The 27983-nt window shown below is 40.6% G+C and overlaps 2 protein-coding genes and 1 long non-coding RNA gene across 6 annotated transcripts in view; 2 read left to right on the forward strand and 1 right to left on the reverse strand.

Annotated features, from left to right (window-relative positions):
- The first annotated feature begins 282 nt into the window (after window positions 1-282).
- On the forward strand, window positions 283-8577 carry STRAP (serine/threonine kinase receptor associated protein). The gene is made up of 10 exons (XM_065683324.1): window positions 283-546; window positions 1627-1762; window positions 2644-2725; window positions 2969-3041; window positions 3616-3712; window positions 5098-5235; window positions 5818-5954; window positions 6682-6831; window positions 7241-7306; window positions 7634-8577. Exons 1-10 carry the CDS (start codon window positions 435-437, stop codon window positions 7693-7695), a joined length of 1053 nt encoding a protein of 350 aa, XP_065539396.1. The 5' UTR covers window positions 283-434; the 3' UTR covers window positions 7696-8577.
- LOC136016335 (uncharacterized) lies at window positions 7548-9852 on the reverse strand. 2 transcript variants are annotated; one of them, XR_010613569.1, is made up of 3 exons: window positions 9697-9852; window positions 9241-9391; window positions 7548-8629 (listed from the first exon to the last, which is right to left on the reverse strand). It is a non-coding gene; the product is annotated as an uncharacterized LOC136016335 (long non-coding RNA). The 2 variants fall into 2 exon arrangements; XR_010613568.1 differs by having other exon boundaries at window positions 9241-9428.
- Window positions 9853-9862: 10 nt separating this feature from the next.
- DERA (deoxyribose-phosphate aldolase) overlaps window positions 9863-27983 on the forward strand; it is a 52633-nt gene continuing 34512 nt past the window's right edge. The window contains exons 1-5 of one of the 3 annotated variants that reach the window (XM_065683354.1): window positions 9863-9984; window positions 19520-19617; window positions 22946-23093; window positions 24732-24827; window positions 26111-26245. In XM_065683354.1, the coding sequence (XP_065539426.1) occupies window positions 9954-9984; window positions 19520-19617; window positions 22946-23093; window positions 24732-24827; window positions 26111-26245 (508 nt within the window). In that variant the 5' untranslated portion in view covers window positions 9863-9953. The remainder of the gene's footprint in view (window positions 9985-19519; window positions 19618-22945; window positions 23094-24731; window positions 24828-26110; window positions 26246-27983) is intronic. The other 2 variants (XM_065683347.1, XM_065683339.1) reach the window with 2 other exon arrangements.

Consider the following 27983-nt stretch of genomic DNA (forward strand, 5'->3'; position numbering starts at 1 on the left):
CAAGCCACAACAGCACTGGCACCGCTTCATATGAAACCCCCAACTACTGAAAACCAAGCGCAAGGCTGAAGTGCACTGGAAGCTGCTGCCGAGGAGCTAGGGGTCGGCACAGCATGAAGAGCAATCAGCCCTGTCCTGAGAACCGGACTGCGCAGGCGCACAGCCCAGCGCTGACGGTACGGGATCGAAACACTCCCCCCACAAACAACACCCGCCACGTGCCAAGTAGGCCAGCTCCTCCGTGCGCCTGCGCCGAACTCGCTTCCGGCTGCGCGCCCATCGCGGTTTCCTCTCCGGATCGCTTCCGTCCCGTCATTTCCTCTCCCACCGCCGCTGCTACTGCTTCCTGCCCGGCCGGAGGGGACTCGTACCCCTTCGCAGGCCCCGTACGCGAGCCACCGCTTCTCCTTCCCTCATCCCCCGCCGCCTCCGCCATGGCCATGAGGCAGACCCCGCTGACGTGCTCCGGGCACACGCGCCCTGTGGTGGACCTGGCCTTCAGCGGCATCACCCCCTACGGTTATTTCCTCATTAGCGCCTGCAAAGGTAAGCGAGGACGGGTGGCCCCTTTGTTTTTTGGGGGTGACCTCGTCTCCGGGGTAGAGGTGTGGAGAGCGGGGGGCAGGGCCGAACCTTCGCCGCGCCGCTTGTAGGTCGCGCACCGCCTCCCTGGGGGATGTCGCAGGGGCTGGCTTTCGCTGAGGATACTGTTCCCGGGTGCACTGCTCGTTCAGTGAAACAGTAGCGTTTGCGGGGTCCTGCTAGCTTATGGTAGTGCCGAAATAAAAGAGGAACGCGCAGCTGGTTTTCATGGTGCTTAATTAATTAACGGGTTAGCCTCTGGTGTGCCAAAGTCCGCATGCGCCTAGTTTGGATCCAGCCTGGTGGGGGCGTGGGGTGAGTAGTCTCGAAAAGATTTGTAAAACTGCCCACATGGGCTGTAGGTTTTAAAGTAAGCTTCCGTTTAATCAGGACAGCAGCCTTGCTGCGCGTAGAATGAAGATGTCCACCTCCTTTCCCGAGAATGCTTCTGCTTTTGTGAAAAGCATTTCCCCTTCACGCAGATATACGTTAATCTTATGTACGCATTCATAATTCAGACATTTCCGCTCTGGAGGGCGTCTTGTTCAGCTGTGCATCTTCTTGTGTGAACAGCTTTTTGATAGCCTCCCAGAAAAAAGTGATCACAGGAAAGGTTTTCTGTTTTATGTAATAATCTCTGTATGTGCTTTAAATGTATCTGCTGACAAACACAAGGCCTACTGCATACTGTTAGTCTGATAATACTGTTCTAAAGTAAGAAAATAAACCTTCCCTGCCTGAAGAAAACTTAAGAAATATAAAACCAGAACAAACGGTTCCTTTCTGTCTCCCTTCTACCTTAACACAAACCTAAAGAAAATTTTTATTTCATTTGGAGTAGTATTTTAATGTCTATACAGTTTTAGAGTCGTGGAGCAAGTACAGCTGCATATCTAAGCTCTTCAGATAAACTCTTACAAATAATATCTTCATAAAGTATGTGTTGTTTTCACATTCTTTATGCTTGTGCAAGGGAGTCTCTTTTTGTTTAACAGCTTCCTTATTATATCACATCACCTGAATATTGGTTTTGTTTTTCTGAAGATGGTAAACCCATGCTGCGTCAGGGCGACACAGGAGACTGGATTGGCACCTTTCTCGGTCATAAAGGTGCTGTTTGGGGTGCCACTTTGAACACAGATGCCACTAAAGCAGCTACAGCAGCAGCAGATTTTACAGCGTAAGTGATAAACTGTTTGAAGTCTGTATTTTATTTTAGTCTGTATTTTAGTCTGTATCTTATTTTAGTGCTCTTTGGTGACATATAGCTATAGTAAATTACTGATCTATTTGTTTTTCTTTAGTAATTGTTAGCTTATTTATGGCTAGTCAAATTAAAACCTAGACTTTTAGGTTCCTGAAAGCAGCTAAAGGTGATTCCATTGTGATTAATAACTATGATTGCTTTTTGATAAATATATTTAATTACCATATTAGTTTGCTATAATAACATTTCTATATGGCTTTAATCTCTGGCACTGTAGTTGGAGCATAGTTGAAAGAAGGATTTTTATTTTACTTCTACCAGTTGGCTTCTTTTTATTATTGCCAGGTTGGACAAGGCTTGGAGTAACCTGGTGTAGTGGAAGGTGCCCCTGCCATGGCAAGGGGGTATTGGAACTGGATGATCTTTAAGGTCCCTTCCAACCCAAACCATTCTATGGCTCTGTGATTATTACAGGAAAACTTGTGAAAATACTAGTGGATTATTGCTTTGATTATTTTTTTTGTTTGTTTTCAGTATGTATTAATATTTGGCAAGTTGAATTCTGTAAGTATCTCTGTTAATAAAGTTGGAGAGAAGAACTGACTTTGTCTTAAAACTAAAATGCTAATTAGTCTGCATTATCCTGAAGAAGAGGATGAAGGAAAATAGTGGCATAGTACAAAAAAGATGTAGTAAAACCACATATTTTCACTGACTAGCTGAGTTATAAGAATGTAGGATTTATGATAAAATGTTATCATGATGTCAGGGAAGATTGTCTGCCTTCTAATCTGACTGTTCAGGTTGATTTGTCATAGTGCTACTAAACATAAATGTTTTCTCTTGCTGTTCAGCAAAGTGTGGGATGCTGTGTCAGGTGATGAACTAATCACATTGGCTCACAAGCACATTGTCAAAAGTGTGGATTTTACACAGGTAAGAAAAACTTACATACCATATCCACCACGGAAGTAAGCTCTGGAGTCTGTTTTGATTGGTTGCTCTTCTACTTTTTATGTGTTTATCTTAATGGGAAAGCTATCTAGTGTACCACTCCTAGCTTTTGACATTGTAGATTAAATGTAATAATTCTGTTAGAGCTTGTTACTATAGGATTCTTGGAGGAAGGCTGGTATTATGATTCAAAATACAGTTGACCCTTTATAACTTCTGTTTCAGGATAGCAATTATCTGTTAACAGGTGGACAAGATAAACTGTTGCGTATCTATGACTTGAGCAAGCCAGAAGCTGGTGAGTGCTTTTTAGAACTGATTCTTGGTTGTTTTTTTTTTTTTTTGAGTTAAATAAAAGCTCTGAAATCACAAGCTACTTTGTTATGAATCACAAGAGACAAAGTTGAGGATTGTTTTACAAATGTAATACCTATATCCTTAAGTAAGATGATCTGTATGTTTTAAGTTTACATTTTTACAAGTGGGTTAGAGTTTATAATGGATTTCAAGGTTACTATGTTTCAGCTCAACATGCTCATTAACAATAGGTCTAATTAAAATTTATTTATCTTAAAAGGCTCCACGTATTTGTGTTTAAATTCATTTTCATACTGAACTACTGATGATTGATATGAAGCTAGGGAACCCTGACTAGTTAAACTAGTGAAGCTTTTTAAATTTAGGTGATCAGATATCCAGTTTACACTTACCCTGTTCCTGGAATAACATCTACAAGTAAAGTCATAAGTGCTTGAAGTAATTCTACAGTTCCTAGTAAATGGAAATTCATATAGCTTAAGAAAGCTCACAAACTGCTGCATGAAATTATGTAATTTTCTTACATCTATTAAAATATTTGACTTTATTTTAAGAACCTGATGTTGTCAGTGGACATACTTCTGGCATCAAAAAGGCTTTATGGAGCAGTGATGACAAACAGATTCTTTCAGCTGATGATAAAACTGTCCGGTAAGAAAAAGTAATTTTCAGTTTTCTAAGAAGCTCACTTCTATTTACTGTCTTATGCATGAGAAGACAGTTATGGGTTTTGGTAAAAATATGTAACACAAGTTAGTTGATCCTAGGTTGTTATAGCTTCATGCTTAATACAGCTCTTTTTTCTGCTGTTAGAGACACAACTTGTTTATGGGGTAAATTAGAATTATTACGTGTCCTCCCTGATAAGAAGAGGTGGTCTTTGAGAAATGCATAGTGTAATAAATTTGCCTTTCATAATCATAGAGAAGATGAATTTGTACATGAGGTCTTGTGCATACACATTGTGCTGAGGTATTGCTCCCTTGTTTCTTGCAGTCCAGTCTTGAAAGATGCACAAGGCATGGACTAGCCAGGCACTGGGATAAAAGACTGGGAAGGGTGTCTGGAAACTGTGTACTGCTGGTTACACATAGCCCTGTTTCTCTGCTGTGTTGATAAGTTGAGTAGGTTTTAGTGTTTTCATAGGATAGCTCATCCAGTCATAGTGAAGTGGTTTATAAGTTTACTTTATGCCCACTTGGTAGATGCCCTGAAGCCTAGACAAGACTGGCTGCTGGGGAGATGAATTGACAAAGACCCTTTCTCAAACTGTGCTCTGCAGAAAAGATGAAAGATGTGCCTCAGCTTTCTGGCTGATATGACCAGTGTCATTTCATGCTTAGCTGACGCACCCATTATATTTATGGCACAAATGAGAGGGAAATAGAATGGTCTTTTCTGCTCTGTGGAAGGAAGGATGGGAGTGTGAAGTGACTGGGGCAGTTTCCTTGTGGTCTCCTTTTCAGCTCTAGTTCTTTCCAGTTTCCTGGAGTTCAAAACAGACAAGAGACTCGTCTTGTTTGCTTTTCTCTGACTGTAGAAATAGAAATGTGGCAGTCAGCTAATGAATGAAGATTCTTAACTTGTTGTAGCAGAGCAGTTTCATTTCTATTTAGATAGCTCTTGCACCCCTAGATAGAAAATTTTAGTATGTTGAATTAATTTCTGTTCTTTGTATAAATTGGCATTAGTGCCCCTTTGCCTTGGGATAATAGGGCAGAATAGAATCTTCAAGCCTTGCTTCTAGAAAGCTTGTACTGTTCAGGAGACTTATGGAAAGATTTTTAATCTCTAAAAGAAGAGTAGTTAAGTGCTATGTGTACCATTTAATATTGTTGCATTAAGCTTCAGAAGTAAAAGTATTTTAAAGCAAGCATGTCTGAAAATTTTGCTTAGGTGAGAACAAATATAAGAATGCCATCGAAAATCTGAATTACTTGTGGAATCAAATCAATTGTTAGGTGGCGTTTTTGATCCAAATCTTGCCATTGCTGAAGTAATCTGAAAGTGTTTTTCCTTTTTTGTTTCCCCCTAAGCCTTTGGGACCGGAGTACTATGACAGAAGTGAAGGCACTAAACGTTGCAATGTCAGTGAGCAGCATGGAGTACGTTCCAGAAGGGCAGATACTTGTGATAACCTATGGGAAGACTATTGCTTTTCATAGTGCAGAAACGTGAGTCCAAACTACAGAATTTTCACAGGTTGAGTAATGGGCTTGGTTGTGAGTGAAAAATGATTCTACAAGGCCGGAATCACCAAGGTGTCCACTAATGCCAGTTCTGACATCTTTGTTTGACATCTTGTCGGAGACAGAGGGTGGAACAACTACCCTCTTCTGAAACAGTGAACCCTAACTGTCTGCAAGGTGCTAGACTGTAAAGGTTTGGTGCCATTTTAATTTCACACTAATTGTAATTGTAGTTAAATAAGTTTCACTCAGGGTTCAGTTCAGTGCTTTTCAGAGAACTTAATTATCTATACATCTCTATGATGTGTTAAGAAAGCGAGTTACACACTTAATGTTCCAGAAAGTAGTTCTGAATGTGTGAGCTTTTGTTTTGCTTATTCTGAACTTCTTCCTAACTTGACGGGCATGATTTGCAAGTATTAAAACTTATTTAAGAAACTGTGTGTGTGGGGGGGGTGTATTCTGTTTTTGTTAAAAGCAGTTGTGGTTAGTAGAATCACAGTTACTTTGCTCTCAATATTAGGGTTTTCTTTAAATTAACTATGGTAACAAGCTTTTCTCTCACAGTCTAGAGCAGATTAAATCATTTGAAGCACCTGCTACAATCAACTCTGCATCACTTCACCCTGCGAAAGAATGTTTGGTTGCAGGTGGTGAAGATTTTAAACTCTATAAGTATGACTATAATTCAGGAGAAGAATTAGGTACGTTCATCTTCTGTAATAAAAAAATACTTCTGAACTGGGTATTAGAGTAATGAAATAATGACTAATAAATGAAACTTGTACTCAAATAAGATTTCAGCATAGCATGCTGTGCAAGAGGATGGAAGGAAAAAATGCTTAACGGATAATATACTTTATCTCAGTACACTTAATGTTGTTCTTCTAGAACTAATTAAAGCCTCCATTAAAAAGCTTTTTACACAGACTTAGAAAAAGTTATTCTGTATTGCTGCAGTAGCAAGCCTTAAGTGTTGTAGCATTCATTAGATATGTCTAATGATTTGCAACTACTTTTATAAAAAATGTGATGTATTTATTTTCTTGGTAATGTTGCACAAATATATTAAAAAAAAAAAGTATATATTTCAAAGCTTGCTTGTTGATCCCACCCTTATTTAAAATTCTGTGTGTGTAACGTGAATGAATGGTTGAACGAACAGAGCAGGTATACTCCATGGTACTGGCCTGTGTTATAGTTTTGATTTAAATAAGTAAGCATCTTCAAGAAAACTTTAATGTTACCTAAAGTAGAGATAACTTACATACCACCAATTAATAGAAGCTTTAGTTTGCATCAGAAGTTAAATACTGAAAAAGTGTCCTCTTCCACCCAGTATTTCTCCCCATCTTCTGAGTATTTTTACTTACTAAATTTCAGTTGTTGGCTAAAACGTGAAATGAATGGTCTTGATGTATTCTCTTACAGAATCTTACAAAGGACACTTTGGTCCAATTCACTGTGTGAGATTTAGCCCTGATGGAGAGTTATATGCAAGTGGCTCTGAGGATGGTACGCTAAGACTGTGGCAAACAACAGTAGGGAAAACCTATGGCCTTTGGAAGTGTGTGGTTCCTGGTAAGTGTCTGCTTGTTCCTGGTGACATTTGGCTGCTCTGTGTGTTTTTTAGTAGTATCTATTATAAGTAATAAACATCTTTGAATTTCATACAGTAACTGTACTGTCTTCTTAGGGTTTCTATATATGATTATATATATATCCACTCAAATTTGTTGGATTTAAGGATTTACTTTGGTAGATGTCATTTAAGCAATTAACTTCAAATGTGTAAGCTTACTGAATAAAGATACTTTGTGGCTATTCAGGCAAACAGTCCGATGTATGCTTAAAAGAAATATTAAATACTGTTTTTTAGAAGTTTTAGAGATAAGAATCTAAAATTTCACTAAATTAAGTGGAATTTTTTCATTAAGTTTTGGGGGAGGAACTGAAGATACTGACTGCTTTTTCTTCCTTTTCTCTATAGAAGAGGAGAATGCAGAAGCAGCAAAAGCAAGGACCACCCTTCCAGGGACTGCAGAGGAGGAAATAGGTAAGGCACTGAACTGCCAACTTCAACTCAGCTAAGTGTTAAAAGATAGTGACATTTGTTAGTATGGAAGAGGTTGCTTTTCCCAGGTACCTTCTGTCATTTTTCACTCTTCCCAGAAGATCTTTGAATGCATTTTCCTGAAAATGACCATGTGGTGAGTGTCAGACTACTGAATAGAGCTGAGCAGACAAACAGATGGGGTAGAATAACTGCATCAGGTTAAAAGGGAAAACAAACTGAACTGGTCTTTAATCAATCCCTGTAACATTTATTTGGTTTAAATGTCTAAGATGAAATTAAAATAACACCCTTTTTATTTAATTGCAGAAGATCTTGCCTCTGAAAATTCAGATACAGTGTACAGCTCAACTCCTGAAGTTAAGGCCTGATTATTGCAACTGTTAATGCGACATACCGACATAGGAGACTAAATCCAGTTACTGGTGATAAACGGCAGCCTTCCAGAGTGTGCTCTCTACATGAGCAAAGATGGGCAGTAATTGATGAGAATGCGGTGGAACTGGCTAGGTGTTGTCTGTAAGAACTGAGTATCCAAACAACAGAAAAAGGCAAGTAGTAGAGTTCTGCTATCTTCTTAGCATAACTGCCTACTGTCTTTTCAAAGAAGTGTGCAAGCCAAGATCCTGTCTCTCCAACTTCAATTAGACTCATTGTAGTGTGTTGTTTTTTCATTACGGAGGGGAGAAACAGTGGCTTTTACCCACTTTTTTTTTTTTTCTTTTTGTTTTGTTCTGTTTCATTTTCTTGGAAGTTAGAAAATTTGGCTTTAGTTGAAAATGGATTATGTACTTCACCTATTTGGTTTGGGTTTTGTTTCATTGTATGCTGCTTCTGAACATTTGTTTTCAGTTGTCTTAATAAAATGCCTCTCAAACCTCATCTTAATGTTGAGTGTGGGGTTCATGGAATGGAAAAGTAACGGAATCTTTTCTAGCATTCTGGATTTCTACAGTACAGATGGAAGAAAGCAATAAGAATGTTTTAGTGTTGGGACAGACCGTGGAAGTTCTTTAATCTGTAATTGTTGTGTCTTTTTATTCTTTGAATGTAAATGTGAGTCTCTAAAATCAAAACCAGTGAACACTCCTAAATTAAACATGCTGCCTGAAGTACTTGGTTGTACCTGAAAATCTCAGAGGTTGGCTTTGAGTCTGTATAGCACTTGGGTTTAGTCGTTCAGACTGGATAAAAAAGTTACTCTTTCAAGGCTACAAATCATATTTTCTTCATTAAAGAAAGTATTGCCATTCTTCCACTTGTCATTTCCATTAATGTTATGCTGTAAGGTTTATATGATGCATTCTGTAAAGAAAGAAAAGTAATAGGTATATTTATTAATATGCCTTTTTATTTTTAATACTCATATTTGTCCTTGCTCTTCCATTTTTTTCCCCCAAGAGTACAATAATATTATTATCATAGAAAATTGAAGCTTGGTATTTGAGAACTGAGGCATAAATTGAAATGTGGGCAGTTATGTCTGAAGAAAACACTTTTCCTGTGTGAGGGGCTGTCAGACACTGGAACGTATTACTTAGGAAGGTGATGAAGTCTCTGATCTTGAAGGTACTCAAAACCCAACTGGATGTGACCCAAGGGAACCTGCTGTATCTGAGCCTGTTTCAGCAGGTGCTTGAACTTGGGTGTTTGGCAGAGGTCCCCTCCAGCTCCAGCTGCTGGAATGGAGGATGTGAGAAGGAATACAAGGAATGATCTATGAATCTTTGTTTCTTAGTGCAGTAGTAGTGTTGAGGATATGTTAATTTGCAGACACTATTCCAAATTTAGTTTGCAGTTATCTCTGAATTTTACTCTCAAAACAACTTGCAACCCTCTGATTTACAACTAATTTTGTCAGCCTTATTTCTAATCTATTACAAGCTGAAGGGTGTTTAAACAAGAAATTCACACACCTTATGCAACTTAGTGCAGGCTCTAGTCTTCATGCTTTATTTCAGTAGGCTGCGCAGCATTCCACAGCGACTGGAATAGCATCCTCCGATTTCAGAGCTGTGACCATTCACTGCTTTAAAACGATGCTGTCTTGAGTTTGTGGTTTCTTTGCTAGCCATGTGAAAAGACAGCTGAAACGATCTATTACCTAAATGAGAATATTAACAATGCATAATACTTTTTTCATGTGAGTTTGTGTCATCACAACTCTAGCTAAAGGAGGCTGTGATGTTGTCAGTGGCTTCGTTCCTGGAGTTAGATTTCCAGGTGTTACGAGAAAGTTTTACAAGGTTGGTAAGTTACAGAGCCTGTGGTGTGCACGTGTAACCCTAGTTTCTGTTTGAAGACTCGACTCGAAGGAATGTTAATTTGCCTGGACTCCTTACCATCAAGAAGGCAGCTCGGGTGTTACTTACCCTTAAAGGAACAGAGCATCCTCCAGCAGCTCCTGCCGCAGGGCAGCAGTCTCTCCTCCGGAGACTGAAGGGTGGCGGTAGGTCTTGGCTGCCTCCTAACCAGCCTCTCCGTAACGCCGCCTCGGCACTAACGCGGTGGCCGCGGAAGAGCTCCGTGCCCGCCCGCCCCCCGCCGCTTCCTGCCTGTGCGGGGCGGGACCGGTGAAGCCGAGGTCCGCCCGCCCCGCCGGGCCGCAGAGCCGCTGGCAGCGCGGGCCATGGCGGGGCGAAACCCAGGCACCAAGCTGGGTAAGGAGAGGCGGCCCACGGGGAGGGCGCTGTGGAGTCGGGCCTGGCCCCGGCTCCGCCGGTAAGAGCTGCTGGCTGCGGAGCCGCGGCGTGAGGGGCTCCCGAGGCGGCGGACCGGGAGCGCTGCTCGGGCAGGGCCGGCCGCACGCACCGGGACCGGGCGGAGAAGAACCGCTGAAGCACAGGACGGCTCCCGGCTGTAGGGTCTGCCCCTTTGCCGCGGCAGACCCACTCTGTGCGTACAAGCCAGGCTGCTTCAGACCCTTCTTGTTGTGGGAAGCTGAAATAGAAATAGACCTGAGATTCCCTTAGCATATCATACACCAGTGACATACAGGCATGTCGGAGACTTGTTTTCCCTTTGGTACTCCAGGTTGAACAGCGATTGAGGTTTCACCATCTCATAGGTCTTTGGCTTGAGAGGCTTCAAACAGGGCACGGGGTTGTGGGACAGCCCCAGCACTGTGGGACTCAGCAGCCCTAGTTTTGTCATAAAGCTGGGCCTGGTCTCCTCTTGAGCACTTTTGTGGTTTTCACTGAATAAACCTCTCCCCTTTCTCCCCAAGAGGCTCAAACCACTTTTTATTAGTTGGATTCTGATTTGCAAACTGCGAACTTTAACTCTCGTTATTGTTTGCCCTGTTGCTTGCTCTCTGAATACTAGTAAGGATTTTGCAGGTCTCCAAGCCCACAAAGTGTCTGTGCCAGAAGGAAAAGCAGAGAGCAACCATAAAAAGATTTCTCTGCCATTTCCATTTGGAGCTCCTCTTCTGCTGATTGCTGGGGATAGGGACAGAGAAAGGGCTACAGCTTTCTGACTTCACCCAGCAAACTATAACTGCAGTGGTGGGGCGAATTAAGGTGATTAGCCTTCCTTCAGTCTGCATTTGAGATACAATAACTTGGTTAATATGAGCAGATGGCTAATTAAGTGAAGCAGATACAGGGGTGGCATCATGGAAGATGGGCAGCTGGTGTGCAACAAGTTGATCTCAATTGGTTAGCAAGAGCAGAGTTCAGGAGTCCATGCTGCAGTGTCATGTGGCCATGCTTCTGTCTCTAGCACGAGCTCATGTGTTCTTACAGAGCAGTTAAATGATTATCCTGTGGACAACTGAGTTGGCTGCAGTTTCATTCACCAGAACCCTTGATGTGCTGTAACTCCTGAGAGTGAGCTGTCAAATTGCTCTCTGATGTGCTTATTCTTGGGTTGCTTGCAGGGACATGTGAGTTTCAACCGTAGCCATTTGAATAGCATCCTTTTGCTGAAGCAAACATTAATAATGCAGTGGCAAAACTTCAGCATCTGTTAGGAGAAACTGGCATGGAAGTTTGCAGAAACACTCCGGTTACTTTAAACTAGGTGCATGTTGTGCTTTTTCTTACTGTAAATTTAATGTTACAATTGGTTGTTGGTATGTGGGAAGAACAGAAACTTGAAGTCAGTTCAGTTCTTATCACTAGTCATCCTCTGACAGATGGGACATGTCAGGAAGGCTGTGCTGATAAGTGGGAAATTATTGAAAGAGACAGTTGACTTCACCAATATTTGGCCAGGTCTTCCTATACATCCTTAGTCAAGGGAGAAGTATTCAATCTGCAACTGACTAGCACATCATACTTGTTTTTGACACCACTGAAGTAGTCTTTGAGTATGTTCCAAGTACTTTCTGTAACTCCTCTTCTAAGTAGCCCTCCCCTGCCCAAAAGGCAGAGTCAACCTATTGCTCAGTACTATCAATGGAGGGCACAGAAGGATGAATGTCTTCAGGGCTGCACAACGTGGCCTCTTCCAGCTGCAACTGATTTACCTGGAAAGGCCACAGTCCTCACTTTATCCACAGGTACTTGTTGCCATGCATTCCCAGTGATCTTCATTAAAATCATTTGCAGTCAAAATGAGGAACTGCAGGTGTTTAGTTTTGAGGAGGCTTGGGGAGGACCTTTATTGTTCTCTACAATTACGTGAAAGGAGGATGGAACAAGGAGGTGGCTGGTTTCTTCTCCTAAGTAACAAGTGTCATGATAAGAGGTAACAGCCTCAAGCTGTGCTGGGGAGGTTTAAATTGGATACGAGGGAAAATTTCTTCACCAAGAGCATAATCAGGTATTGGAACAGGCTTCCCAGGATAGTGGTGGAATCGCCATCTCTGGAGGTGTTCAAAAACTATACACGAGGCCTTTAGTGACACAGTTTAGTAGTAGACTTGGCAATCCTGTGGTGATGGTTGGACTTGATGATCCTAAAGGTCTATTCCAACCTAGTTGATTTTATGATTCTATGATTGGGGTTAGGTGTGCAGGACAGGCATGGTAGGGGAACAGTGTGGCCATCACTACATTTGTATTAAGCGGTAGCATACCCACTGTGTCTGTTTCTAACAGCTGCCTTATGCTGGCTGCTTTAAAGGGAGAACTGAATCTCCCTGCCCTTTGCTCTCCCACTAAATATGCATCCGAAGTACATGAAGTGCTGTATTTAAGTAAGTTGCTGTTATCTTACTTGGTGCTGTATCTTAGCTGGTAGCAGTGCTCAAACTGAACATGTTAAACCCTTGCCTTTATCTGTCATGGTTGCTAGCAATACACACTGCTTCTGTGACTTAGGCACTTTGGCTTTTCAAGGTTTTGCCAGCTTGTGCAAGCAGCTTTAACAGTAATTCAAGTGATTTACCCTGTATCTCGCAGAGCATTCTGTAGGATTATGGTCTTCTAACAGGGACACCTAGTGGCAAAATATGTTTTACTTGAAAATGTATTGAGTCTTTTTCTCTGTGCTTGCTATTTCTGTGCTTGCTACCTAATGTCATAATTTAAGCAGTAAATTTCTGATGCTGCTATTAGAGAACATCTTTTTGCTTATCAGTGACATGCCAAACTCTTCTCAATTAATTACATATAATGCTTTCCCATGTGATTTTTAATAAATACCTTTTTTTAAAAAAAAGTCCTTAATTCATCCTTTCTTTCTGTCTTTCTTCTTATCACTATTCCTTAGTAGAAGAAGGTGCTTACTTGGAGTAAAGAACCAGTACATTATAGCACAGATAAAAAGACACTGATTTGCATGAACTAGTCAGAGGGTCACTAGTCTAATACAGTGATACATTTCTCAGCAAAAAGTCATGTAAATGAGGTGGATAAGGAATTTTACAAGTTCGTCATTCCACAGGGTCCGCTTGAGGGGTCATTCTTGAGGGCTCAGGTTCACCATGATGCCTGAAGGGGCTGCAAGGAGTCTACCTCTCCTTCTCTGCTCCCAAGGATGATGGAGTATCACAGACAGGTGATACAGGTGCTTCATGTTTTATCACATTTCAGAAAAGCATCAGATGCAGCATTTTAGTGCCACTTCACAACAGAATAGCGAAACGCATAAATCAGTATCTGTTTTGTAGTGTAATCTAGTATCATATTCCTTTGGTTTAACTGTGGGGATGCAGATGTCTTCCATGTGGGTTTTCTGTTCCCTGCAGATAGAATTTTGATGAAACAACTTCAGAAGTCATGGAGAAGGAAAGATATTGAGTAACCTTGGGTAGAGGCAGAAGATGGCAAGTAGGATGTTTAAAACCAAGCAGATAGCACAGCTGGTGTGCGTGGAGCCTGAGTGTGTGCCTATGTACTATACAAGTCTACCACTGAGTAGAGGTGGTGGAATCTGAATCAGAAAGGGGAATGGCCTGAACCACAGTACAGGGTTGTGTGGTAGAACAACAGCAGGATTACCAGTCACATAGGTCTACTGTATATTGCATTAGTAAAAGGGTCAGTCCTGCCTAACCAACCTAATTGCTTTCCATAGTAAAATGACTGCATATTTTGACAAAGGGAGAGCAGGGGATGTTGGTTTACTTCAATTTTAGCAAGGTTTTTGACACTCTCGTTTGCAATATTTCATATCCATGTTGGAACTTTTGGATGGATGAATACTGAAATGGTTAAAAACATCATTGGATGGTTGGGCTGACAAGGTGGTGGTCAGTATGTCATACTCTACTTTGAGGCTGGTACTTAGTAGGGTAATGCAGGGCTCTAGCCTGGGACCCTTCCCACTTCACATTTTTTTTTCAGTGACTGGAATAGGTGATGGACTGCTTGCTCATAAAGTTTACAGATGTGACTGAATTAGCCAGGACCCAAATTGGCTGGGAAAGAGTTTCATCAGGAAGCCAGTGACGTTCATCACAGCTGAAGGCAGAGCCCTGCCTTGGGTTGGATGTGCCCTGTTAGCCACAAGGGCTGTGGCTGCCTCCCTGGGGAGCAGCTCTGCCGAAAGGATGCAGAGCTGGTGGGCAGTGAGGTGGGCACAAGCAGCAGTGCCCCAGCAGCAGGGATGGCCAATGGCATCCTGGGCCGTGCTGACTGGGACACGAGCAGTTGTAGCTTGTGGGAAGAGAGGAATCATCCTCCCTGCTCAGCACTTTTTAGGCTATATCTTGAAGGCTGTGTCCAGTTCTTTTGCCTCCCAACAGGAAAAAGAGATTGATAAACTGCCACAAGTTCAGCAGAGGGTCACCAAGGTGGCCAGGGGGAGTATTCATATTCATAGAATAGTTTGGGTTGGAAGGGACCTTCAAAGGTCATCTTGTCCAACCCCCTGCAATGAGCAGGGGCATCTTCAACTAGACGGGGTTGCTCAGAACCACATCTAGCCTGACCTTGAATGCCTCCAGGGACGTCTCCAGATCCACCAGCTCTCTGGGCAACCTGTGCCAGTGTTTCACCATCCTCATCATAAAAAATGTCTTCAATATATTTAGTCTGAATCTCCCCTCTTTTAGTTTAAAACCATTACCCCTTATCCCACCTCAACAGGCCCTGCTAAAAAGTCTCTCTCCGTCTTTCTTACAGGCCTCTTATAAGAACTGAAGGGCCACAATAAGGTCTCCCCTGAGTCTTCTTTTCCTCAGGCTGAACAACTCTCTCAGCCTTTCCTCATAAGAAAGGTGCTCCAGATCTCTGATCACTTTTGTAGCCCTCCTCTGGACTCTCCAAGAGGTCCATGTCTTTCTTGCACTGAGGACACCAGAGCTGCTCACAGACTCCAAGTGGGGTCTCGCTAGAGTAGGGTAGAGGGGCAGGATCACCTCCCTTGACCTGCTGGCCTTACTCATTCAGACACAGCCCAAGATACGATTGGCTTTCTGGGCTGTGAGCGCACACTGCTAGCTCATGTTCTTGTATTCTAAAAAAGTAAAAACCTATCTGTGTTGCTCAGCCCCTCTAGTTGAAGGGCCAGAAATACATTCGTTATGTTTCAATTGATACTTTTAATTATAGTTGGTATTTCTGAGCCATTTACATCTGAGAGCTAGCCGGTTGGTAAGTGGCATTTAGATAATGAAGTATTGCATCCCTTTTGAAGACAGCATAATTCTGTTCTAATATATTAATAGATGGGTTTAGCCTGTCCTGTTTCTTTCCCTGTGGCTCTGTTTCTTCACCGATCCGTTCTAACACCTTTTGAATCTGCTGAATAATTTTAATCAAATTTGAAGGACAGCTAGATGTCTCAGGAATCAGTAAGTTGCTGGATGGAGGGGCCAGATTAGTTCTTCTGTTGAGGGGAAGGCAGGCATAGTTCATCAATTACGTGACTTTTCATGACCTCTGTTTTTTGGGGAAGACTATGGACGGTTTACGCAAGTAACAAGGTCCTGTTTACTCCGTGATCATAAGGACCATAACAGGACAACTGGGTTACTGGGGTTAGGAGCGGTTTCTGGAGCCAGTGAAGAAGAGAGGGAGCAGCAGAGGACCTGGACCTGCAGAAAGTCAAGCTGCTGTTGTCCTGCAGCTTGCTTTCTGAGGAGAGGTTTGTCAGTGGGTTTCAAAGTGCTTTGGAGGATACTGGGATATATTTCATGTGATCCATGGTGATTTCACTAATGTCACAAGGTAGTAGAGCTGATTTCTGCTTTGAGTATCTGAATGCTAATGACTTGGAAACTGAACTTCTCTTGTATAAGGAAAATAAGAGGTCCATAGCAAGAGTCACTATGGAAAAATAGCAATAGCTTCTGTCTTGAAGAAACTGAATAACCCTTAAGCCTCTAAACAGCTTACATGGTAAGATAGCTGTAACAATGCCTGATCCTGAAACTTTTTCTCTCTCTCCAGTGGCTTTGCTCAGCTCTGCATGGCCAGCTGGGGTCAGCCTGTGTCCAGGTGAACACCTCATTTCTCCACTAAAGGTTCAGGACGCAGTTTCACTTGCTTCTCTATAAATAACAGCTTTCATCGCTTCCCTTACCCATTTTATCATGTGTTCATGGTAAGAGCAGGAGCACACATGCTGTTTCTGGCACGGAGGAGGAAATAACCAGTTGGGGGGGCAGCTTCTTTTGGGGACAGTGCTGCCTTAAAATGCTTGTGAAGTTACCGCCTCAGGCATCCTTGAGCTTTCTGTTCCACCATCTGAAGGGATGCCATCTACACATTTTTTTTAAGCTTCTGAAGAGCTTAGTCTGTTTTATGAGGAATGTGTTAGCTATCTTAGATATTTATGTAATTATACTAATGAAGTGGGTTTATTTATTGTTTTCCGAGGAAATGCTTGGTATTTTTGGATTCATGTTCTGCGAAGAGAGGAGATGAATTTCCTGTTGAATATGATTTTTTCAAATGTCTTCGGAGAAAAAAAGTAAACTTGAAGAGTGATTACAGAATATTGGCTAATTAGCTATAGTGTAACTGCTTTAATTACTCTTATCCGTGAAGCCACATGACTGTGCAGATGACTAGCAGATGACTTATTTAAAAAAAAAAAAAAAAGGAAAAAAAGAGACGTGTTCACACTGCAAGGTTAATGAGACTAATTAAATATAGTTTTCCTTAGCCAGATACTAAATCCTAAAGCTTGGGGGACTGGGGGAGGGGGAGAATCCGAAGCCAGGCAGTGCTATTTCAAATAATGGTTTTATTCTGATTTTTAATGCAAGCGGGGGGGTGGGGGGGAAGCTGGAATTGAGTGATATTTTTGAATAGAAACACATTCAAAGATTTTATGAGACCTCACATGGCAAACTTTGAATGTCTATTTAGAGACAATTATGCTGAGACATATATGTTTTCATTTGCCCACTGCTTTAATTAATGGAGGAGTGGGCTTGAATAAAAGGTCTGTGTTAGATAGAAGTCCCCATCTGCTCCTTCATATTAACGGAACCTTTGTCCTTCTTTGCCTTGGGTTTTATTGTTTACGCCATTTTATATCCTTTAGTAAACTGCATAATGTCTCACACTGAGTTCTGCAGACAGGATGGAGTTCTCATTTTCTGTTAAATGATTTTATTAATTTTTTTTTTCTAAGTTTTCTTAAAAACTTTCTTTACTGTGCACAATGGTTTGATATCCCACAGTTAATAAAAAGCAAACGCTTGGGGATCCAAATTCTGTGGTCTTTCAAGGAAATTTGAGTCTCGGGCACAAAAATTAGATATTAGACCTTACTGAGTTGCCATATGTTGGCTGCCTTCATCACTAGCCTTGAGTCATGGAAAACAGAAGGTAAAACGTGTTACATAGTGTGTAGGGCTTAAGCCAATGTAGAGGTTTCACTAGTTTATATTTCAGCTGTGTGTGATCTTTATTTCTTGATACTCAAAAAGAAGGAAAGTAGCCATAGGTTTTGTAGCAATAGCTTTTCTCACCTGCTTTCTACATGTCAGTTAAGCTTCTTGCTTTTGGGGAAGAATAGATAAGCCTGTGGCTTTGAAAGTGGAGAGGAGAAATGAGGGTTTGTTGTTCAGCTGATTGCGACTTTGCAAGCTTCTCTTTTTCTGTGTCGCCGTACAGTGAGGCTGAAGCTAAAGTGACGCTAACAAAATCCTGAAATTCATTAGGAGTCCTTTGAGATTCCTTTTTCGATTTACTTTTTCTGATTTTGCCCAACATTTTGATGTTGTAGGTACTGCTCATTTAACTACTGGTATATCCTAATAGGTAAGTGGGAGCAAGGTGGCTTAGAGTGCTCAGAATGTCTTATTTAGCTGTGTTTCATGCCTTTGTCCTGCATTTCCATTGAATCATCTTTGCCCTAAAGTAGCTTCTCCAGAGCTTTTTGAAAATCTAATTAGGAAAACAAGCTTGCATTTACACATAGTTCAGCTAGTATATTAGTTCTGCACTTTTTTTGGCTATTAAAATATGCAGTAGGAAGACAAAAAATTAGGGTAAGATTTCTGCACAAAATTAGTGATTTTTGGCTATCAGATTTTTTTTTTCTTAATGTTTTAAACCTTTTTAATCGACATGCTTGAGGGAAATGCAAGTGTAATACGGTGGTGAAGTCTCATAGGGATGATATGCTCTTAATAAATTGTCACACAGAATTATTATCTCTTAGTATCTAACCTCATGTCCGTATAGTGATGTTAACTGATGATGATACTTGATGATTGATGGTGGTGATTTGCTGATGATTGGCGGTTAATGATTGTGGATGTTGTTCAGAGTGTTTTCATGGATTGCTGATATGATTAGTATTTAGAAGAATTATGTTTTGGGACATGAGGGGTTTAAAAGATATTCTGATCTCTTTTTCCGGTGTACTTACGTGAGCAGTTTTTGTTTATTAATATTCAAAATCACACCTTTGTTTTTTCATACTAAGCAGAACTTTAAAGATTCATGAACCTGGATCCTGATTTCTCCTTTATTCATCGATTACCCTTTGTTAAGCAGTGTCCCTTCTGTTTTTAGACAATTCCATTGTTTTAGTAAATGTTGAGCATCAGCTTGTCTCTAGATCTGGCTGTTGTACTGAAACTCATTGAAATCGTGAGCCAAGCTGCCTGCAGTAGGCACTTCAAGGAATTCACACATATACCTTGCTCAGAGTCCTCTGGAGTGCTTGGCAAGGTGAACACTTCTCAGGCAGGCATGCATCTCAGCAGCTTCTAGGCAGGTATGTTGCCCAGGAATTCAGTGCTTTTGGAAACTTGCAGTTATTCTAGTTAATCAGCCTCTAGTAGCAAATTCAGTAAAATTATCTCTAGACAGTAAAACCCAAGTGTTTTGTTATGCAAGGGTCTGTCCAGAAGTTTTCATAACCATGTGGGGTACAGTTCCTGTAAATAAGGATTCACGCACACAAAATTGCTGTTGCATCCTGGGTGCCACCAGACAAGCAAAGGATTGAGTAAATGTTACCGTATTGTGGAATCCAGAAGTAAATCATCAAGTAGTGGCAGAAGGCTGTTTTGTGGATTTTTTAAAATATGCTACATGTTTAAAAAAGCTTCATAGTCCAGGACTGCAACGTGGTGTCTCTCATCAGCGGTAATTCAGTTGTAATGACAAACAAAACATGCTGTGTGAAACATCCAGTTCACAGATCATGTGCTAACAGAAGTTAATGCTATTATGGTATCTTGGATGAGTGGTAAGTACTCAAGCCCTTTAAAGTACATGAAAGCACGACATGCTCTTCAGAGGGTCCAAACCAAGCTACAACTTTCTACTGAAGTCCCACGCCATATATTAAAAGGACACAGAAATAGATAAGACTTTTCTTCATTTTCCACTCCAGAACTTGGCTGGATCTCAAAAGTGTATGTGAATCGACCTGAAGTTGTGAGGCATGCAGAACAAATTAAAAAATGGAAAACTGTGAAAGGTAATTGGCAAGTAAGTGCTCTTTTTATGCATTCTGTTCCTGTATTTTTAAAGCAGTCACTCTCCCTCTCCAGGCTGCAATATTGAATTTTTTTCAAGATACATGTAAACTTAAAAGATGTGCTTGTCCATGTCGTATTTTAATAATGTGTATTTGATGATGGTGGGATGGAATAAGGTGACGCATTTATCCAAACAAGTTAAAAACCTTATAACTCATGAGTGGCAAAACCGCAAATGAATTTAAGTCATCTTTATTCATGAGTGGATTAAATTGTATATTACTATCCTACCACATTTATTCTGTTTCCCAGACAGACTTCTCTGCATGCTGACTTCTTATTTTTTAATTTTGAAGCTGTAAGATATGATCATGGTCCCTGCCAAGTTTGACCTACCTGGATGATTTTTCTTTACTTAAACATCCCTAACATGTGTGATTTATTTTCTTAAGTAGTTCTTACCTAAAACTCAAAAATCCTGACAGGCTATGGCACTCAGGGGTGGGGTGGGAAAGAGCCTACTACCATTAAAGGGACTGACATCTCCTCAGATAAGGTAAATGATTGGTTATTTTCTATCTAATATAAAATAGGTTCACGTAAACTATTGCTAAAGCCAGTGGTGCAAATGAACTCTTTTTCAAGGCTGACTTGTATTCATTGACACACGCATTCAAGCTGTCTTGGTAGTTACCTTCAACCTCTGCTGATTGCTGCCCTCCTGGCAGAATTGACAGATACTGGCCTCGTGTGCATTTTTGTTTCTCCAGTTTGTACATGAGAATCATAATTCAAAACCATCAGGTCAGCAGCATAAGTTAGTGCATTCTGCAAAGCAGAGTAGGTGAGGCATGGCCATGTGCTGGCTTCTGCTGCCCCAGTGTCAGGACAGGAAGGGGAACAGCAAGCAGAGCTGGCTGCGGGGTATCATGAATGCTTTGGCAGCCTTCAGTCAAGGGCACTGTCTGAAAAAAGACATACAGCAGACCAGGAGGTCCCAGTGAGCTCTCAACTTTGGTCCAAAGGACAAATTGATTCCTCATTCACCAAACAGCTGTTCTGCAAGCAAATATGTGTGATTCCTCCCCTCTGCATGCTAAATAAGTCATTTACTTACAACAGTAACTGAAAACCTGGGAGCAGGAGGAAGGGGACAATAATGGATCAGTCTTAACAGTGCAACATAATAGAATAAAGCAAGAATCATTTAGCTGTACCTTAATTCTTAAAAAAGCTGTTCAAAACTGTTGGCAGCCTGAGCTTAGCATGTCGGGCAGCCATTCTGTGAAGGCTGAAGCTGCGTTCACAATGAATGTGGATGTTGCATATGACAGCTGGGGGTAATTTGATGTAGCTGTAAGATCCTATTGGAAGGTGATAGAAAAAAAACCTTCCTACCTGTTACGTGAACTTGAAAATTTGGACTTTGAATGTGATGATTAAATAAAAAATGGATATAAACTAGGAAAGTTAGACTCCAGCTCAACATTTCTTCAGTTTCTTATGTATCAAAAGGTTACTTGTTACCAAGTTTAGCAGTCCAGTAGCTCTGGGTTGGAAAATGGTGTCAGTGGGAAAATCCAGAGGGTATTCCACAATCTTGTCTATCTTCAGGTACTGCAGGTGCAGTAATATAAAAAATAAGTCTGCTGATCTGACCAAAGTTACTGTATAAAGAACAAAGATACTGAGAGCCCCAGGCTTTGATTACAAAGAACTGTGGGGAAGAAAGAGATTTAGTGTCACTCCATCAATATGGCTGTAGGACAAATGTTTAATTATTACTAATGCTTCTGCAATCTCCTGTGTAGTAACACTGATACTGAACTACTCAAGTAAGGTTTTACTTTGAAGAATGCCAGAAGCATCTCTCCTGTATTTGAACACTGTCATTGCAGGATAGTCGTGTGCTGTTTATTTTACAGGAGTGGTTTTGAACCTTTACATGCTTGAGGTTAAGCAGCTCCACAGATTCAAATTTTGAAGCCCATTTCCAAATACAAATCTGAAAACCCCTTTTTTAAAAGTATGAAGTTCATACCAGGTCTTGGAACTCCTTGACTACATCTGCCTAGATGACTTTATGATTCATGTCACAAGAGATGAGACAGAAATTCCTTCGAAGGAAAGACAAAAAAATCCAAGTAAAAGAAACTAAAAACCATTTAACTGAAAGCCCCCTTTGAAGGATTAGAGAGTGAAAATAGAAATCAGTTAGAAACAAACAGTCAGGCTTTGGCTAACAGAGGCCGATAAGGGTTCATTACTTTGCTCAGTCACCCCAAAGCAGCTTTCAGTTTAACATTTACTGCAAGTTCAGAAAGGAGACTCCTGTCAGCGAAGTGTGAAAGGTTTGTGGGCTGGCCAGCCACTTAAGGTTTGCAGACTAATACCTCCATGCAGAAACAAGTTTTGCTGCCTGTCAGTGTCAGAGGGCAGTCAAAGAGGAGCTTTATGGACTTCAATGGACTTTGTCATTGCAAACTCTTCCCTTGCTGAACATGTGCCCACTAAGAGATGTCAGCTTTTTGCAAAGCCATCACTGTAAATGAGTATTCGCTGGAAGACCTTCAACAAATATTCCAAAATGATGTCTTAAGCTCAATTTTTATTCAGCAAAATTCTGTAGCATTTTTATCTGAACAATGCTTACTTTTTTTTTCCCCACCAAATATTTATGGATGTTTTTTGTTCACTATTGACACAGAAGAAGGTGGAAACATCTGGAGTATAAACCCTAAGTTTTAAGAAGTTTGGATTCTTACCCCTCCCACTGATTCCATGTTTCACTCTCACAGCAGGAGAAGCATGCAGATATGCAAGTGTGCAAATTGCTGATGTATAGACTCCTCTGGTTAATGGCAGTTGCAAACCTTGTGCATACAAGCCTTAAAGACACAGACATTCTTTATAGAATGGAGCGTGTTATAACAGTGAAGTTCCTCACATAGGTGGTGTTTTCATCTTTGTCTTACAGAATTAAATTTGAAACAAGATGCTTTTTATCATGGTAAAAATGTTTGTTTGATTCTTACAGAGTTCCATTTGGTAGTTAGTATTTACACCAAGACCTGGAGTTTGATCCTTTGATTTTAGGAGAATGGACTTCTGATTCCAAATACTTTCTCTAGCATTAGATAATGCTCAAGACGTGAACAAATATCTACCAACCCTGTCCTTTAAACCATGCTTTGCATATCCTCTATGTTTCTTCATATCCCATATGTTTCCCCATTCTTGAAGTGAGATCCAGGCTTCTGATTCCTGCATCTTAAAGTGAGTTTGGCTTTGGAAGCATAAACTGAAATACTATATTCCTTTCTTCACTCCTTTTGTAGGCTGCTTGGCTGCTGAAAGCTGTCACCTGCATAGACCTTACCACTCTTTCAGGTGATGATACTCCTTCGAGTATTCACAGACTGTGTTTTAAAGCAAAGCATCCCATCAGAGAGGATCTGCTGAAAGCCTTGGACATGCATGATAAAGGTATGGTAGTTTTTGTTGTGTGTATTTTGTAGAGAAAATGTCTACATTTCCTCATTGTTCAATTTTCAGAAAGTGGTAAAAATGACTCTTCTTCCTGTAATGGAAGGAGTTATGGTAAGAAGCGCTGCAGAACTAATTGTCCTGAGAGAGCAAACTAGGTTCTATATGATCTTATTCAAAGCAGCTGTCTTAAGTTCTAACTGCTAAATATATATTCCTTTGAGTTAATATAAGAATATAAGGAGAAAAAAAATCCATTCTCTGTTTGGCAACCAAAGTGGAGCGTGGACTCAGGGCAACACTAAGTTATGATAGCTAATGAGCAAATTTGATGTGGAAGCTGCAAGTGTGTAACCTCAGTGTATGTCTTTTAATAACACTGCACTAAGGTGAAACTAATTGAGTATTCTGTTAATATGCCGATGTCATTAGTAGAATGGCGAACGGGAGAGTGTTCATGTGAGTCCTCTGGATTTCATGCTTAGCTGCTGTTTCTGTAGCTACCGAGCCTGCCACTTTGCCTGTCAAAAAGATGCATTCTACAGTTCTAAGCATCTTATTTTTCCTTCAGAATACATTATCTGCTTTTTTCAGTAGTTAAGATAGGAGACATCTTTGCAGTCTGGTCTATAAGGAATTAGTCCTGTAATGGTGGTTGTGTGCATGTCACATATACACATATGTACACACATATTCCCGGAGGATTCCCGGAGTTGAAGTCAACCAAGTTGAAGGGGTAGAAGACAACCCTAAAGAACTAGTGGTAAAACTTTCATTGACATTACTCAAGGAGGCTCTATCTGAAGTCCCAGTGTTGCACCCAAGGCTGACCACAATAAAATTTTGGAACTAATTGAGACTGTCAATATAACTATCAATAAAATCTGTTTTTGAATTTTTCCACATGTAATCACTGATGTATCAGTGAATACCATTTGACTTTGGTCTTATGATGATCTAACAAAAGAAAATCCCAGTGACATTTGGGGCATGCTTTTACTGTTGGTATATTTCAGTTTTATATGGACATTGGCCCACTGATTGAAGACGTATGATGTAGAACCAAAGTGAAATCAGGCCTCTGGTTTTAAGCCATAGACATAAAATACCAAAGATTAGTCTTACTTTAAAACTTTGATTTATGGACTCTTCAGACAGGTGAAGTATTAAAAACGAGGTCAATTATCTGAGACTTTGAGAGAGCAGCGTTTTGACTAGAAATGCAGTAGGACTGCTTTAACATAAAGACTGCTCAGTTGCTGCTGGGCTTAGTCTGGCTCAACAAGTAAGGACAGAGCTTGGCAGTGTGGTTTCTCTTGCAGTAATTTTCTGACTAAGCATGTCTTAACTGTACATGTTCACATTAAAAAGTGAATCTATCTATAAAAATCTTGGTGTTTTAACTCCTGCTAATGCAAACTTGCTTCCAGGGTTGGATGAAGGAACATGAGGGTGGTAACAATATGGAGAATTGCCTGAGCTGTTTGGGCAATATAACAGCCATCTCTAGTGTAGGTCCTTAAGATCTGTTGAGAATGCAGAAGTGGGAGGTGAGAACAATGTGCACATGCTCATAATGTGATTGCACTTGAGAAGGTGGAAATCTAGATATGAAAAAGTGAACTGTAGCTTTTGCAGGTATTACTGTCGCAGCGGTTTGTGTATATCCTGCAAGAGTCACCGATGCTGTTAATGCCCTAAAGGCTGCTGGCTGTAACATACCAGTAGCTTCAGGTAAGTTTTATTCAAAAATATCCTGTTAAATATATTGATGCTATAAAATAGGTAGAAAGATCTAGCAATTTGGACTTGCTTTTGTTTCAGAGTGTAAGGTAGAAGGGTGGCAGGTGGAAGGAAGGGAATGGAGGGGAGAATTACTTCTGGTATAATTTTTGATTTTCCTTCAAGCATATCAGGAATGCCAAGTCCATTTTGCTGGAAACTTTTCAGAGAGGTCCTTAAGATATATCACTGTTTTCCTCATCCAAATAGAAAAAAATGAGATAGTGTGTGGGACAAAGTAACAGTAGACACTAAGTCAATAACAATAATAATAATGATGCAGTATGAGCTTTAGGAGTTCTAATACACTTTCCCCTGCCGCCCGCCCCAAATCAGTTGCTTGCCTTTTAAGTGTAATCCTGTGTCATGGTTTAACCCCAGCTGGCAGCTAAGCACCACACAGCTGCTTGCTCGCTTCCCCTCCCCAGCTCTTCTCCACTCACCACACGAGAGACAAGTCTTGAATCTACAATAAGCAAAAAATAGAATCAAAGAATTATGCAGGTTGGAAGAGAGCTCTGGATGTCATCTGGTCCAGCCTCCTGCTCAAAGCAAGAACTAACTTTGAAGTTAGATCTGGTGTTTAATGCAGAGATCCATGTGTGGGCTTTTTTGTTGTTGTTTCATTGTTGTGTAGAGGAAGAAATATGTACTAAATGCATTTATATGTCATAGAGAAAGAGGATCTTGAAAAAGCCATTATTTTTTCCATTTCCAAAGTTACCTTTGGGTTTTCTGCTTAAACATCATAAACATAATCTGAAGTAGACCTCATTTAAAGCAATTTTTGCTATGTTTAAGCTGTTAAACATATTACTGGGATTTAGCTTGAAATACTACTTAAAATAATTGGAAAGAATTAAAAATGTATGCATTGCTTCATCTATGAGCTCACTCCTTGTTTACTCAGTTCTGCTGGAAGCAATAGATATTATGCTTTCTTATGTAGTCTGCTTTGGAAAATATTAAGGCATGTGAAAGAGACCTTTTTGCAAGATGCACTTAGTATCTTGCTGGACATTGGTTCTTGAGGAAAGAGCTAATTCTTGTGGATGAAGAGAGGGTAGTATGAGATGTCTTTAGATTGCTTGGTTTATGTTATGGATTGTTATTTATGTTATGGATAAAAAAATGAAACAACTGTCAAACTCTTTGGTGTATTAGAGGTATATGCAATTTTATGGTCAATCTATAAAACATTTTCTTCCCTCTACCTGCATCCCCTTTCTTGCTAGTGGCTGCTGGGTTTCCATCTGGACAAACTCCTCTAGAAATCAAACTGGCTGAAATAAAGCTGGCTGTGCAGTATGGTGCTAGAGAGATTGACATTGTCATTAGCAGGACTCTGGTGCTGACTGGCCAGTGGGAAGGTAAGTATCCACCCTTTGGCAAGGAACCTAAACCTCTGTATCTGCACATGCAGGCTCTGTCTTTGTCTCTTCCTCAAGCCTCCATATTGGTCCTTGAAATTTTGTCCCTCCCCTAAAAGTAATTGATAATCTGGGGCACTGAGCTAAATAAAAACTATTTAATTTATGAATTTAGTATTTAAAGAATGCTGTTACAAGTGCTGTCAGGCTGGGCATGCAGAATTACTCTGTATTTTCAAAATTCATGGCTATTCCTTCTATGCCTTTAGAGGATTTTGTTTACAGGATTAAAAAAAGTAGCAAATGAAATGGAAGTGAATGTCTAATTATTTGAACAGTTTTGTTAAAACCCCCAAGGGATGCCTAGTGTAGATGATAGCTCGTTAAATATACAAATTCTTGACAAAAATATGTATTTTACTTGTTTTCTTTTTCGTGAAAGTTGAGGGTACAAATTGACTGTTCATATTATTATTGATGTTCTCGTGTCTGTAGACTACTACTAATTAGTAAGAACAATAATGCTGAAGATGGTTTTTGCTCTAATTGCCTCCTTAATGTAGTGTGAATGGTTTGCCTTAAGTGCTGACAATGCTACTATAAGTAATCTCCATGTGAAGGTAAACACATCATTGTCTTGGAATGAATTTTCCATTTAGTTGTATAATGCAGTGCTTAATAGCCTGTTTGCCTGGAAGATTTCATAAAGGATCCCTGGTACCTGAGTTTGGTTAAGGAAATACAATTATCGTGGTAGCAGATCATATTTTCTGATTTTGGTCTTCCTTCAATTAGCAGTTAGAACTGAACCAAAAGGCCCTCATGTTTCTGCATCTGTGTCTTCAGGGCTGATATTCTGATTTCCACTTCCGCGCCTTGACCTCTTTTGTAGTACTTACCAACTCCACCCTTTTGCTCTTAAATCTACGCAGCTTTACAAAAATTTGACTTCTTGACATTGTTGCAGACATTTGTTTCATTCAGAGTGGCTGATTTATATTCAGGTATGGCCTCAGAAATTGCTGTAAAGTGGAGACTGGGTGATTGAGTGGTTTTAAATGAGACAGTGTTGGTTCTGTACCAGCTGGCAGCAGTACTATACGTACACCTTCCTACAGTATATCTTTGTTAGCGTTTACACTGTAGTCTACAAACCAGCCACCCGCTCCAGGAGCTGTGCTGTGCTGGGAACATGTATTGATCTTGGATACAAAGTGAGCCGAATCAGTGATCTGTCACTACGACTTAAAAAAGACCACTGCAGTGGACGTAAGGAGCAGCTTGCAGTTGTTGCAATTTCTGGTGTTAACTACGGTTGCCACGCTTCAGACTTCATTGGTACAAACCGCTTTTAAGTGCAAGTTGCATAGAGAAGGGATCAGAAGGTTAGTGCATGTGAGCATTTGCAAATGCAGGCTCGAGGTTTTATTGCCCTGGATTACGTGAAGGAGAACTCAGAGGTGAAATACAAGGCTAGATTCAGAGCGAAATCTTGTATCAGTGACTGAAATGAACTGGACATACATTTTTAGGTTTTTCTATATGGTAAATGAATTGGGTTTTGTGATCACAAATTACAGGGGAGGAGTACGCAGACATAGCAATGATGGATGTAGTATAAAGCTGTCAGTTTACCAAATAAGTAAATTAGGGATGACTTTTGATTTGGAATGCATAGTCTTTTACCCAGAACTCAAGTTATGACAAGGTTGAAAGCTGTCCTTTTCTTAGCAATGGT

This window comes from Lathamus discolor, chromosome 1 (assembly GCF_037157495.1).
Source record: "Lathamus discolor isolate bLatDis1 chromosome 1, bLatDis1.hap1, whole genome shotgun sequence".
NCBI classification, from domain to species: Eukaryota; Metazoa; Chordata; class Aves; order Psittaciformes; family Psittacidae; genus Lathamus; species Lathamus discolor.

Excerpts from the sequence above, each read along its gene's own strand:
- STRAP (XM_065683324.1), top strand. The coding sequence starts at position 435 with ATGGCCATGAGGCAGACCCCGCTGACGTGCTCCGGGCACACGCGCCCT. Across the intron at positions 547-1,626 it reads CCTCATTAGCGCCTGCAAAG|ATGGTAAACCCATGCTGCGT; the intron begins GTAAGCGAGGAC and ends GTTTTTCTGAAG. Across the intron at positions 7,307-7,633 it reads GACTGCAGAGGAGGAAATAG|AAGATCTTGCCTCTGAAAAT; the intron begins GTAAGGCACTGA and ends ATTTAATTGCAG.